The 14,485-nt window shown below is 51.4% G+C and overlaps 1 protein-coding gene across 1 annotated transcript in view; it reads right to left on the bottom strand.

The window, feature by feature from the left end:
- PRPSAP1 (phosphoribosyl pyrophosphate synthetase associated protein 1) overlaps positions 1–10,805 on the bottom strand; it is a 30,407-nt gene extending 19,602 nt beyond the window's left edge. Inside the window, exons 1-3 of the mRNA XM_047757239.1 lie at positions 10,415–10,805; positions 6,882–6,934; positions 2,714–2,780 (exon numbers count right to left, since the gene is read on the bottom strand). Of these exons, the coding sequence (XP_047613195.1) occupies positions 2,714–2,780; positions 6,882–6,934; positions 10,415–10,584 (290 nt within the window). The 5' untranslated portion in view covers positions 10,585–10,805. The remainder of the gene's footprint in view (positions 1–2,713; positions 2,781–6,881; positions 6,935–10,414) is intronic.
- Between the last annotated feature and the right edge of the window lie 3,680 nt (positions 10,806–14,485).

The raw sequence follows: 14,485 nt of genomic DNA, 5'->3' as shown, positions 1-14,485 counted from the left end.
GAGCCACAAGGAGGACAAGGGTGGCTTCTAGGGCATCTCAAAGCACGTCCTCCAAGGCGACGGCCCCCTCTCCAGGACAGGGCTCTGGCTTCCTAAAGCACCACGGACGTCGGTGCAGCTGCTTCAAAGAGAAAGCCGGCCGCGTAGCAAGGACGTCCAACTGCCCTCACGCTTATTCCACAAAGTTCGCTCTCTCTGCTGCAACTTCGCGGATGACCCCCTTCCTCTTCCTTTGGTCAAATCTTCCATCACCCCAAGCACAGGCGGGGGGCGGGGACAAGCGACAAAAGCTTCCTAACTAGCCATTCACCCGCTCACCTTTCCCTGGAAAACGCGGGCGGGTTGTAAAAGTCGGTCAGTATCCCTGCCCCAGGGTCACTCCCGACACATTATTAAATATTTCTACGGCCTTCCTGGTCACCGCGAGGGCTGGAACCCAAGAACTAGAGGAAGCACACAGTTCCTACCGCCAAGGAGACGCGCCACACGCTGTGGCAAGCTCCCAGGGGGGCTGTTGGCCATGAGAGCTCTTTTGCCCCCCAACAGACTGTGAGCTTCCACTGTTACGACAGGTTCAAGGAAGCCTGAGCTAAAGCCGGGGAGGGAGGGATTATAACAAAAAGGGAAACTGTGGGTACAGCTGTCCCTCGACCCTACAGGCCTGAACACGCATACAGTGATACCCAAACGTGGCAATCTGTGGTTAGAGGACACAAAACGGGGTGATGGTGACATCTGCCTCAGAGGGGAGTGCCACCTGGATGGGATGGGATGAGCCACCTAAAGCCTCACACGCGGCACCAACTTCCCACACCGGCCCCTGCAGACTCAGCTGCTGCTGTCGTTACACCTCTTCCTACTCCCCAGACTCAGGGAAACGGCAAAGGCAGAGGAGCTCCTGCTGCGGTGCAACGGGATGGGAGGCATCTCGGGAGCGCCGGGACGCAGGTGCAATCCCGGACCGGCACAGTGGGCTAAGGGTCCTGCACTGCCACAGTGGTGGCTTAATTGTGGCTGTGGCTCGGATCTGATCCCCGGCCCAGGCCGCCAAAAATGAGGGAAAAAAAAAAAGAAACAAAAAGTCAAGGGAAGAGAATACTTGAGAGCCTTGGAGAAATGTGCTATCAAAGCCAATCCTACAATTACGACATTTATTAAAAAAGATTACACTTTCATCCCGGCATCAAAGCCTCCACCGTGCCAGCTGACCACGCTCGGCAGCAGCTGGACACGGCAGGAAGGCGGCTCATCGACGCCTCGGTCACTAGCGGCATCCAGGACCACCTGACACGATGCCGTCTCCGACACGAAGAGGCCACAACCTCTAGCTCCTCCTCCAACTCAGGGATGCTCCCGGACCACGTGGACCAGAACAAAGCCTCCCAGAGAGGCTCGCCTGCTGTGACACCACGACTGCCCACGAGCAAGTCTGCGCCCATCCCAGAGGAAAAGCTCAAAGTCAGCTCAAATGCCAGGTGAAGATGCGGGTTAAGCTAAGGCTGAGATGTCTTAAAGACAGACAATTCCCGTCGAGGCTCAGCAGAAAGGAATCCAACTAGTACCATGAGGACGCAGGTTCGATCACTCAGTGGGTTAAGGATACTGAGTTGCTGTGGAGTTGCAGACGCGGCTCGGATTTGGCATTGCTGTGGCTCTGGTGTAGGCCAGTGGCTACAGCTCTGGTTAGACCTCTAGCCTGGGAACCTCCACATGCCGAGGGTACGGCCCTAAAAAGACACACACACACACATCACAGTATCGTGGAGGCCAACAATAGCTGCCATGTGGGACTGACATATAAGGATTAAAATATATACAGGAGTTCCCACCATGGCACAGTGGGTTAAGAACCTGACTGCAGTGGCTCAGGTTGCCTGACGAGGTGTGGGTTTGATCCCTCGTCTGGCACAGTGGATTCAAGGATCTGGCATTGCCACAGCTGTGGTGTAGGACACAACTTTGGGTCAGAATCAATCCTGGGCCTGGGAACATCCATATGCCACCGGCGCAGCCATTTAAAAAAAAAAAGATACACAAACAGTGTCCCCGAGCTGCTGGCACCCCATGCCACTGTGCTAATTAACGCAGTCTCAGGAATGTAAGCTGATCAAGACATGAAGGGCTGGATTTTTCAAAGACAGTCATAACCTAAGCAGCCCACATCCCGTGAGGGGCTGAGAGCAGATAACCCTGCAGGACCCGTACTCTCAGGTACGCCAGGATTCTCCAGGGCCAGGCCTCCCGCCGCAGGCAGGGAGCAGCAGATGCTATCTGCAGCAGGGCCTCGCTAGAAGGCCCCAGGACCCCGGGCCACTGCGTAAAACAAAAGGCAGTGCAGACGCCTCTCAGGACAGCTCAGAAGCAGGAACAGCTACGCCGGGCACTGAGTGACGAAGGCTTTCCCGCTGAACGCAGCCGACACTGGCCTCGGTTCCCATGAATGGAGGGAAGATATTCTGCCCTTGAGGCATTTAAAGCTTGAAGAAGGGATCCAAGAGAACAGGTGATAATTAAGTACAGCGTGACAAGCGTAGCTGGAATTCCAAAAGACTGTACGTCTGCCCATGTGCGTCTTTCGGAAGCATTCCTTTCAACATGTAGACACGTTTACAGTTTAAGGAAAATGGAACAGATGTTCACGTGGACGGAGAGGCAGTTCCGACACTAAGAGGCTTAGAGGAAAAGGGATTAATAAATAAAGTTGGGCTCTTACCTGGGGATCGTCTGTATAATGAAAATATCTTGGCCCCGAACAGATTCTTTTATTTCAACTCTTGTTTCTGAAAAACAACAATGTTCTATAGTTTCAAGAAAAAAAACACTTTGTGGAGTTCCCTGGTGGCCTAGTGGTTAAGGACCCGGCATTGTCACTGCTGTGGCCTGGGAACTTTCACATGTCTCAAGAGCAGCCAAAAACAAAAAAAACCAAAAAACCTACAAAGCACAAAAGCAGACGTTTCCTCCGTGGCACCACGGATGGGCAGCATCTCTGGAGCACTGGGACGTGGGTTTAATCTCCAGCCTGGCACAGTGGGATAAGGATCTGGTGCTGCCGCTGCTATAGCTTAGGTTGTGACTATGGGTCAGATAGGATCCCTGGTCCGGGAGCTCCACAGGCTGCAGAGCAGACAGAGTTGAAAAAAACAAAAACCAAAACCAGCATTTTATGATAAATGCAGCAATTGGAGGGAGTGAAGACGAACCCAAACCGGCTTTTTTTTCTTTGTCTTTTTAGGGCCACACCTGCAGCACATGGAGGTTCCCAGGATAGGGGCCTGATCGGTGCTACAGCTGCCGGCCCACACCACAGCCCCAGCAACACCAGATCCAAGCCTCGTCTGCGACCTACACCACAGCTCACGGCAACGCCGGATCCTTAACCCACTGAGTGAGGCCAGGGATTGAACCTGCCACCTCATGGTTCCTAGTCGGATTCATTTCCACTGTACCATGACGGGAACTCCCCAAACCACTTCTTAATAGAACCCAGAATGACATGTACTTATATAAAAAATAGTCAAGCTAAGGGGAAAATAAGGCAAAAGCAACAAACGGGTCTGCATAAAACCTCAGGGTCCAGAAAAGAAAATTCATCACCAAAATAAAGACAAGGTGTTTTGAGAAAAGCACACCAAATAAAGAGGCATGAAGTTAATATCCTCACTAGTCTTTCAACGAAGGTGGAGGCGTCCTCTGTCCCCGACCCTGTGCTGGGGTCCCAAGGTGGAGGACCTGGACCAAGGGGACAAAGACAGATCCAGGAGAGAAGATGCGATGCTGGCCCACCCTCCAGGCCACTGTGCTGGAGAAAGAGCAGCTGTGAAAAAAGAGAAAGAGGCCTGGGGACACCAGGCTCCTTTCGAGCGGGACCCTGCAGCGAGGAACAGGGGCGGCAACAGGCCAAGATGTGGGGCGCAGCGCGCCCAGCAGAGGGGCCGTCGCCGTCCACCTGGAAACAGCGAATGAGCAGGAGGCAGAGACGGGGTCGGGAGCCGTCACGGGCCGATCTGGATTTTGCTCCAAGGGTGAGGAAAGCCACCGGAGGACGCGGCGGGGCCCTGGCTACCGTGCAAAGAAAACAGCAGCAAAGCAAGAGTGGCTGCTTGGCGGGAGCCACTCTAGGTGTTTTTGAAAGAGTCCGGGCAAGCGACAGACCGTGGACAGGACGAGGGCAGAGGCGACCGTGAGAAGCGGTCGGATTTGAGATGGATTATTGAATCAGAGTGCACGAGACCTGCTGGTGGATGTGACCAAAGATGGAGCAAGCGAGACGGGCAGCCCTCAGACCCCAAAGGGCCCTGGGTGATGGTTACAGAGCTGGGACGCCAGCCTATAAAAAGTGAAGCAGTAGCAAGAAAACATACTTGCACTTTGCAAGCATCGGGATGGAGGAGAAAAGAAGAGACTAGAAGAGGCAGACAGTGAAGGCAGGCAGACCTGTCAAGAAGCCAGGTGAACAGCACGAGAGGGAGCCGCGATCTTCATCAACCACCCTCTCCTCGTCTTTCACGAGCCCCGAATGCCAGCACTGAGTTAAGTCAGTTCACTCCCACTGCTACGGCTGTCACCACTGCTACGGCTATTGCTCAACGGACTGTCTCGCACATCTTCCAGTTTGTAAATCAGAAGCACATCTCCTGACTTGCCCTGGCAGTAGGTAAAATTTCTCAAGTCACCAAGAGAAAAGTGGTGAGTGTGGAGGCTGGCGAAGGGGGTCTGAGGATTGGTTACGACACACACGCCTCTTGTACCCACCCCAGACGGAGTGCTTTCCGTTATCACCCATCAAACTGTCTTTCCCTCCGAATTCTTCACATTTTTAGCTCCCCAAACATCTATTCTGTCTTAATAATTTATCTCCTCAAGGAGTTCCCGTCGTGGCGCAGTGGTTAACGAATCCGACCGGGAACCATGAGGTTGCGGGTTCGGTCCCTGCCCTTGCTCAGTGGGTTAAGGATCCGGCGTTGCCGTGAGCTGTGGTGTAGGTCGCAGACGCGGCTTGGATCCTGCGTTGCTGTGGCTCTGGCGTAGGCCGGTGGCTACAGCTCCGATTCAACCCCTAGCCTGGGAACCTTCATATGCCGAGGCAGCGGCCCAAGAAATGGCAAAAAGACAAAAAAAAAAAAAAAAGATTTATCTCAAGCTCCTTATGCCACAGTTAGGCCTTAGAAGGGGGAAAGCAAGCATGACTCATGGATCCAAGGCTTTCAACGCTGCAAAAAGAAATTAAGTCCAAATTGTTTTACACACACTTGTCTTCACAAGAAGTGAGGGCGTGATCATCGGAAGCCCACTGCCCTGCTAGGGGGCTGCCAAGGCAGCATGCCCAGGGCGCGAGGCAGCATGCCCAGGGCACGGGCCAGCAACGATGTGCCCTCAAGCATTATCCTTAATGTTACAGTTTCTCCACGGAGACTCAGACAGCAGCGAAAAGTGGTGGCCAACCCGGGGTGAGAGTCCACAAGAGACTGGAGGGGGAAAAAGGAGAGAGAAAAGGAATTCAAAGAGGGTTTTAACCTTAGTCATTACACTGCCATTGGCAGCAACATGGACAGACCTAGAGATTTTCATGCCAGGCGAGGTAAAAGCCAGAGAGAGAAAGACGAACACCGCATACGATAGGAAACGTGAGGAATCTAAAACATGACACAGGAGTTCCCGTCGTGGCGCAGCAGAAACGAATCCAACTAGGAACCATGAGGTTGCAGGTTCGACCCCTGGCCTCGCTCCGTGGGTTAAGGATCCAGCGTTGTCGTGGGCTGTGGTGTAGGCCAGCAGCTGTAGCTCCCATTTGACCCCTAGCCTGGGAACCTCCACATGCCTTGGGTGCAGCCTTAAAAAGCAAAAAAAAAAAAAAAAGACTTAAAAAAATTATGAGCATGGGGAGGAGTTCCTGTCATGGCTCGGAGGAAACGAATCTGACTAGTTCCCGTGGTGGCTCAGTAGTTAAGGAACCTGACTAGGACCCATGAGAAGGCGTGTTCGATCCCTGGCCTCGCCAGTAGGTTAAAGGATCCCATGTTGCTGTGGCTGTGGCGTAGGCAGGCAGGTGCAGCTCTGATTTGACTCCTAGCCTGGAAACTTCCATATGCTACAGGTTCAGCTCTTAAAAAAAAAAAAAAAGAACATGGGAGTTCCCTGGTGGCTCAGCAGGTTAAAGCCACTGCCGTGGCTTGGGTCAGTGCTGTGGTGTGGGCTTGCTGGGGAATTTCTGTATGCTCGGGGCACAGCCAAAAAAAAGATTAAGAAATAAAATAAGTCATTACTATCTAGAGCTGGATTGCTCTAAATACCAGTTGATGACCTAGTGAGACAAAAGCGTAAAAAGAATTTCTTAAATGTAGCAAAATATGGACGAAAAAACTCACTGTCTACCTCTCTCTTTTTATTGTAAAATGACAGGATATTTGCATTATCTTGGAAAAGAGGAAAGGAGACTTGAAGAAGGAGACAAGAGGTCAAGATTTAGAGGGACAGAGAGAATGACTTTTACCTCTACTGTGAAAAAGAAAAATGTGTCTCTTTTTTGGCTTTTTAGGGTGGCATCTGCAGCACGTAGAGGTTCCCAGGTTAGGGGGTGAATCGGAGCTGCTCCTGCTGGCCTACACCACAGCCAGAGCCACAGCCAGAGCAACGCAGGATCTGAGTTTGCAACCTACACCACGGCTCACAGCAACGCCAGATCCTTAACCCACGGAGCGAGGCCAGAGATCGAACCCACAACCTCATGGTTCCTAGTGGATTCATTTCCGCTGTGGCACGACGGGAAATCCGAAAACCGTTTCTGTATTAAACATGAGTTACATCTGCCTTTTAAAAACACGCTGGCTGATCAAACAATCTAAAGAACAAAGGGCAACTAAGAAATATGTTTAACCTACCTCCATTGGTCTCTTGATAAACCACAGACTTTCCCAGTTCAGCACCAAGACGCCTGGGGGGAAAAAAAGGGCAATTAAGAAGGCTCTTCTTAGAAAAACTCCAATTCCCAAGAATGTGTTTAACAAAAAGACGAAAATATATACCAGCATTCTTTTACAAAAATAAACAATTTAGAAAATTTAATGTATTAAGAACTAAAAGTCAGAGTTCCCCTTGTGGCTCGGTGGAAACGAATCCGACTAGTATCCATGAGGTTACAGGTTCGATCCCTGGCCTTGCTCAGTGGGTGAAGGATCCAGCATTGCCATGAGCTGTGGTGTAGGGCGCCGATGTGGCTTGGATCTGGCATTGCTGTGGCTGTGGTGCAGGCCAGCAGCTATAGCTCCGATTTGACCCCTAGCCTGGGAACCTCCGTATGGCCTGTGGCCCTAAGACTGAAAATACGCTGTCACTCCACAGGCATCTCCAGGGCTCACCCTCCCGTAACACGCTGCCGCACTGGAAAGAGCCAACAACCAAAGAGCAATGTCTAGTCCTTTTGTTTTTTGAATAATTCTCTTAGAAAATCAAGGCCAAATATTTGGTTATTAGCACCAACTCCCAAACACACAAGCCCAAGGTAAAGGCCCCGAGTGTCACAAGCACTGCAGACTTCAGAGCCAGTAACCAAATGCAGTGTGAATCTTATTTGGATGCAGATGAGGACAGACCAAGAGTAAAAATCTGGAAAATGTGGACAAGGACTAGACACTGGATAGTAAGGAATTACTGGTGCGGTAGGTGTGTTTGTTTTTAGGTCTAATCAGTTGGCAACATCATCCGTTTCTTTGCCCAGAGGCCAGGGATCCAACTGGAGTCACAGACGTGACACAGCAGAGTCCGGAACCACTAGGAATGCCAGCATTACTTTTTTTCTTTTTAGGGCCGAACCAGCGGCTGGAGGCTGGAGGTTCCCGGGCTAGGGGTCAAAGCAGAGCTGCAGCGACCGGCCTACCCCACAGCCACAGCTTCCAGAATCCGAGCCATGTCTGCGACCTATACCACAGCTCACCGCAACACCAGATCCTTAACCCACGGAGCAGGGCCAGGGATCAAACCTGTGTCCTCATGGATACTATCGGGGTTCCTAACCTGCTTGGCCACAACGAGAACTCACAACATCACCATTTTTAGGACCTATATGATATGGATGGAATCTGTTTAAAAATACTCCAGCCAGGGCACACAATGGAATATTAGTCGGCCTGAAAAAGGAATGGAATTCTGGTACATGCTACAACACAGGCTAACCTTGACCGATTCTAAGTAAAACAAGTCAGACACAAACATACACATGTTGCAAGATTCCATTCATACAAGGTACCTAGAACAGGTCAATCCACACTCACAGAAAGTCGAACCGAGGTTCCCAGGGACTGGGGATGGGAGAGGGGGGTAGTGCTTAATGGGTATGGCGCCTCCTTGAAATGATGAAAAAATTCTGGAAATGAACAGCAGTGATGATTGCACAACGCTGCGAATGTCCTTAATGCCAGTGAATTGCACACTTAAAAGTGGTTAAAACTGGAGTTCCCGTCATGGCGCATCGGAAATGAATCCAACTAGGAACCACGAGGTTGCAGGTTCAATCCCATGAGGTTGTGGGTTTGATCCCTGGCCCCGCTCTGTGGGTTAAGGACCCGGCGTTGCCGTGAGCTGTGGTGTAGGTCGCAGACATGGCTCGGACCTGGTGTTGCTGAGCTGGGGTGTAGCAACGACACAGCTCGGATTCAACCCGTAGCCTGGGAACCACCATGTGCTGTGGGTGTGGCCCTTAAAAAGAGAGAAAGAAAAGACAAAATAGAAAAACCAGACTTTTTGTGTGTGTGTGTGTGTGTTTTTAGGGCCGCACCCACGACATATGAACGTTCCCAGGCTAGGGGTTGAATGGGAGCTGCAGCTGCCGGCCTACGCCACCACCACAGCCACAGCATCGTGGGATCCAAGCCACATCTTCCACCTATACCACAGCTCACGGCAACACGGGATCCTTAACCCACTGAGAGAGTCCAGGGATCGAACCTGCAACCTCATGGTTCTTAATTGGATTTGTTTCCTCTGAGCCACAACAGGAACTGTGAAAAACCAGGCTTTTCAAATGTGCCCTCCTCCCTCTGCTCCCTCCCAGCAAGGTCACTGTGATAAATCTGACCCAAAACAAACACAAGCTTTATATTTAAAATTAGTATTTTCAGTTGGCCTCACAAAGAAAGACAAATAATCAGGGGTTAGAAATAGAAACGAGGTAGTAGATTGCAAAAAGGATTGTTTGTTTGTTTTACCCCCTTCTAATCTCACTTAAAACTCTGAAAAGAACAGAGGCCTTACAGAGAAAACATGACTCAAGTTTCACCTTTCTTCTCCACTGCCATCTAGAATTTTTAAATACATTCACGCAATTATTCATCAACTCTGCAAAATTCACAGAACGCTAATGTAAGTTGTTTAAAATGTGAAAATGACTTTAAAAGTTAAAAGACAAGCTTATTTTTAACGAGTTTATTTGCAGAGGATGCCTACGACCCTTCCTGGACATTAGTGCTCTGGAATTCTTCTCAGGAGCCAAGTGGAAAAGAGGCCATTTAGTAAGCATGTTTCACTCAGAGGTCCACTAGGAGCCTCGGCTCTGCTGGATGCTAGATCTACATGATTTTGTTCCTGCTCACAATGTTCTAGGCTCCGCAGATGAAATCATCCTTATTTTACCAATGAACTTCAGGAAAATCAAATCTCTTGCCCAAGGCAAGACGGGGAGGGCGGACAGATGCCAAAGGCCACTGAAGGCTGTAGGCTTCCTCAGGTTAAAAAGACAGGGAGAGGCAAAGACTTTAGACTGAGGGCATCTGAAACTGACTTACAAAAGACGCCTAGACCTGTCACCTGCATCACCATCTCGGACAAGTGTGCTTCCCTAGGGTTGCCAGCTCTGCCCTCCCCTGCGGCTCTGCTTCTGCCGCCCACTCTGCCCCTCCAGGGCCTTCAACCTGCAAGGCCCTCCTGCCGCCACCAACTGCAACCGTCCTGTCCCCAGTGTTGCAACTAACTGCAAGCGGGCCTCCGTCTCCTGGGGGAGACTTGGGAGGGGCGATGGCCGGATTCAGAGGTCAATTCCAACCGCGGGAAAGGGAGCCAAACCCAGAGCCCCTCTTTGGCAGGCGCTCACTCAGGCGGCTACAGGATCCTGACCCCCGCCTGGGAAGGGGAGGTGGCAGGGGTCGGGGGGAAGGAAGGCGAGCGGTCCAAGGACCCGGGGGTGGGGAGAAACCAGTAAGAGTCTTCCGAACGCTTTTCAGCTACAGAATTGGAGGGTGGGGGTACTTTCTGTTACCTCCGAGGGTTTGTCCAGCCCTGCAACGGCAGGATTCTGCGACTCCCTCCCCCAGGGACAGGGTGACGGGGCCAAATTAGCCCTCGCTCGGGTCAGGGGTACATAAGGGCGAAGAGGAGCAAGAGGGAGGGGCCCCTCGGGACACCCGCGGTCCGGGCCTCTTACTCGGTGATGCGCTTGGCCAGCTCGGTGCAGGCGGCCGTGGAGTTGGCCGAGAAGACTCGGTAGCCGGTGCGGGCGGCGTTCATGGCCGGGCGGGAGGCAGGGCAGGCTCGCGGGGCGCGGAAAGCGGAGGACACGGAGAGCGGGGGCAGCAGCAGCAGCTTCTTGGGCATCGTCCGGCCCGGCGCGCAGTTACAGCGGGCCCGCGCGGGACTGCACGGGGGAGCGGTTGCGAGGAGGCGGCCGCGAGGCCCGGCTGGGGACCGGCACAGGAGCGGAGAGGCCCGAGACCCCTACCCGCCTCGTCCCAAAGGCCACCGGGGTTCTGGCTCCCCCGGAGCTTGTTGAGACCTGCGCCGCAACCTCCTCCAAACCTGTGGCCCGGGCACCGCCCCCTCCGGGCATCTGAAAGGCGCGGCTAGAGCGCCGCACAGTCGCCATCTTAGATGAGGGCAGGGCGGTGGGCAACTTTCTAAAAGCTTGTTTTTCCGAGAGAAGCATCGCAGAGCTTCCCGCCGCTAGCTTTTGTCGCTCCATAAGAGCTCTTCTGCTCTCACGTTCTTGGGCAGTGCAGCCTGATTTGGTGGTGGTGCCAGCCTTTTCAACTTTTCTGCCAGGACCCAAAATGTCGGCCTTCGCCGTCGCAGACGATCTAGCCCTACGCCTCTATGGTAATTCAGCGCTAGGGCCCTGCGAGGCGCATGCGCTCGGCTGGAATTGATTTGAAAGTTGGAGGGCGGGGTGATTCACGCCGGTTACCTGCGATACTAAAATGCCCAAAAGGTGTTATACTTCTGGACGTGATCTTTGTTGCCCGAACAGACCCCAGCCTTGCATCTGCAGATAAGGCAAGACTCCCTGAATGACTCAAGGCACTTCTGCCAGTCTTTGCTTAGCTCTCCATCAGGAGAGCCTTGCTTCCTCCGCTTCCACGTGCTTGCGTCCCTCGAAGACCCACTCGTGTAACATCTGTTCATTAAATCTTTTTAGATACCGCAGCCACAGTAAGCCGCTTTCACCTGCCGAACGGTACCATGCAGGGTACTGTGGATCGTTGCTTCTATTTTTATTTAGCTTTGTGAACATCTGTCTTCCCAACTAGAATATAAGTCCTCTAGGGCAAGATCACACAATATCACTTGGTACTTCGTATTTCCCAGTGCCCAGGTCGGTGTTAGGGGTTCCAGAGGTATGCAATCAATACTTATAAGATCCAAGATGCAAGTGAAGGGCAGGAAGCGTCTGAGTCAGCGGCCATCTGCTATTGCAGGATTAGGGCGAGGGGGCTGCTCTCTAGCTTCTCACACTGACAGTATCATCTTCTGAGGACTCTGCCTGTTGTGACATTGGGCCTGAGGGAGCAATTGTCTGTGATTCCTGTGTCCTGAAGCTTCACAAGCCTGAAGATTTAAGATTTGGAAATTGAACTGCCCTAGCCTGTAGCAGCTTGACGCACATTCCAGCTGGCTCTCCAGAATGACTGACCCTCCCAAATCCTCTCTCCTAGAGTAGGAAGGGACGTACCCATGGATTATCGGGTAAATAGCCTAGGCCAAATTATTTAACTGTACACAGGTTCAGCCTATGGGTCCAGCCATAGGCTATGTTACCTTCTAAAATGTAAGGAGGAGTTCCGGTCGTGGCTCAGCAGAAAAGAATCTGACGAGCATCCATGAGGACGCAGGTTCCATCTCTGGCCTTGCTCAGTGGCTTAAAGATTCAGCGTTGCCATGAGCCATGGTGTCGGCTGTAGACGAGGCTTGGATCCTGCGTTGCTGGGGCTGCGGTGTAGGCCAGCAGCTACATGTCCAATTTGACCCCTGGCCTGGGACCCTCCATATGCGGTGGGTGGGTGCAGCCTAAAATAAAATAATATAAAATGTAGGGAAACCTTTTCCCTTCACATTCGTCCTATATGTATCCCCCAGAACCCCTCCAACCTTAATACAGCCCAAACCAAACCCATCTGCATTTCGTCAATTCTCCCCAGCTGCCCTCCTTCTCTCTTCTCTCTATGGGTGAGCATAACCTTGAGGTTCCCAATCTGTAAACCCCTGGAGAATCCCTTCCTCTTTCCCTCACTTTCTCCATCACATGCTAACGTTGACTGAGCACCCACTGTTGGCCAGCCCCATGTGAAGTGTTTGGAATACTTTAGAGAAAACCACAACAACAACAAGAAAGGCCTTGGTGGCTCCTCAGGTTAAGGATCTGGCGTTGTCCCTGCTGTGGTGCAGGCTCAAACCCTGGCCCTGGAACTTCACTTCACTTTGGCATGCCATGGCTGTGGCCAAAAAAAAAATTCCTACCATAGAGAGGGGTTTTAAAAATACACATAATGGAATTCCCGTTGTGGTGCAGCAGAAACGAATCTGACTGGGAATCATGAGGGTTATGGGTTCGATCCCTGGCCTCGGTCATCGGGTCAAGGATCCGGCATTGCCGTGAGCTGTGGTGTAGGTCGCAGACGCAGCTCAGATCTGGCATTGCTATGGCTGTGGTGTAGACCGGCAGCAACAGCTCCGATTAGACCCCCAGCCTGGGAACCTCCCTATGCCATGGGTGCAGCCCTGAAAAGACAAAAAAAAAAAAATACACATCATGATATTAAGTTTACTCAATTTATTTATTTTTATAATGATTTTTATTTTTTTCCATTATATCCGGTTTACAGTGTTCTGTCAATGGTCTACTGTACAGCAAGGTGACCCAGTCACACGTACATGTGTACCTTCCTTTTTCTCACATTATCAGGCTCCATCATAAGTGACCAGACATAGTTCCCAGTGCTACACAGCAGGATCTCATTGCTTATCCATAATTTACTCAATTTATACTATTTTGTTTGTTTGTTTTTTGTCTTTTTTCCTTTTAGGGCCGCACCTGTGGCATAGGGAGGTTCCCAGGCTCGGGGTCCAATTGGAGCTGTAGCCGCTGGCCTACACCAGAGCCACAGCAACACCAGATCCGAGCTGCGTCTGCAATCTACACCACAGCTCGCTTCAACACCGGATCCTTAACCCACTGAGCAAGGCCAGGGATCGAACCCGCAACCTCGTGGTTCCTAGTCAGATTCGTTTCTGCTGCGCCACGACGGGAACTCCCAATTTATAGTATTTTAGAAGGTATATTTGTTTCCTGTTGCTGCGGTAACATATTACAACAAACTTGGTGGCTTAAAACAACACAAATTTATGATCTTACAGTTCGGAGGTCAGAAATCCTAAAAGCAAGGTGGTGGCGGGCTGATTTCCTTCCAGAGTTTCTGGAGGAGAATCCGTTTCCCTGCCTTTTCCTCTCTCTGGAGCCACTTCTCTCCTTGGCGGGGCGTCCCCATCCTCCGTCTTCAAAACCAGCTGCAGAGCATCTTCAAAGTTCTCAGATCTTTGCTTTGGCTCACGTGACTTTCACCAACGTCTGTCCCCCTCCCCCCGCCTCCCTCTGATGAAGAGCCTTGCGATTACAGTGCACTCAACTGGATAAGCCAGTTAGTCTCCCCATCCCAAGGACCTAAACCCATCTCACCTGTAACGTCGCTTTTACTGTGTAAGGTAATCAACCTGCAGGCTCAGGATAATGGAAGAAATGTTCACTGGCGTTCCCGTCACGGCTCCGCAGAAACGAATCTGACCAGGGGAGTTCCCGTTGTGGCTCAGTGACCGGATCCGACAAGGAACCATGAGGTTGTGGGTTCGATCCCTGGCCTCGCTCAGTGGGTTAAGGATCCAGCGTTGCCCTGAGCTGTGGTGTAGGTCGCAGACACGGCTCAGATCTGGTGTTGCTATGGCTGTGGTGTAGGCCAGGAGCTGTAGCTCCGATTGGACCCCTAGCCTGGGAACCTCCATCTGCCATGGGTGGGGGCCTAAAAAGACAAAAAAAAAAAAAGAAAAAAAAAAGAAAAAAAAAAAAAAAAGAAAAAGAAAAAGAAATAAAGAAATGTTCCCATATTAAAATATGGAAGTTATTCTATTTCCTGTAACTCTACACAGGAGTTATCTTGAATTTTATGCTAAAACAGCCTGGTTTATGGTCTACCAAACATACGTTGCACATCTGCTTTAACTATTCCAGAGA

Source organism: Phacochoerus africanus, chromosome 14 (genome assembly GCF_016906955.1).
Source record: "Phacochoerus africanus isolate WHEZ1 chromosome 14, ROS_Pafr_v1, whole genome shotgun sequence".
Classification (NCBI taxonomy): Eukaryota; Metazoa; Chordata; class Mammalia; order Artiodactyla; family Suidae; genus Phacochoerus; species Phacochoerus africanus.
This window is presented reverse-complemented; position numbering and strand designations above follow the sequence as displayed.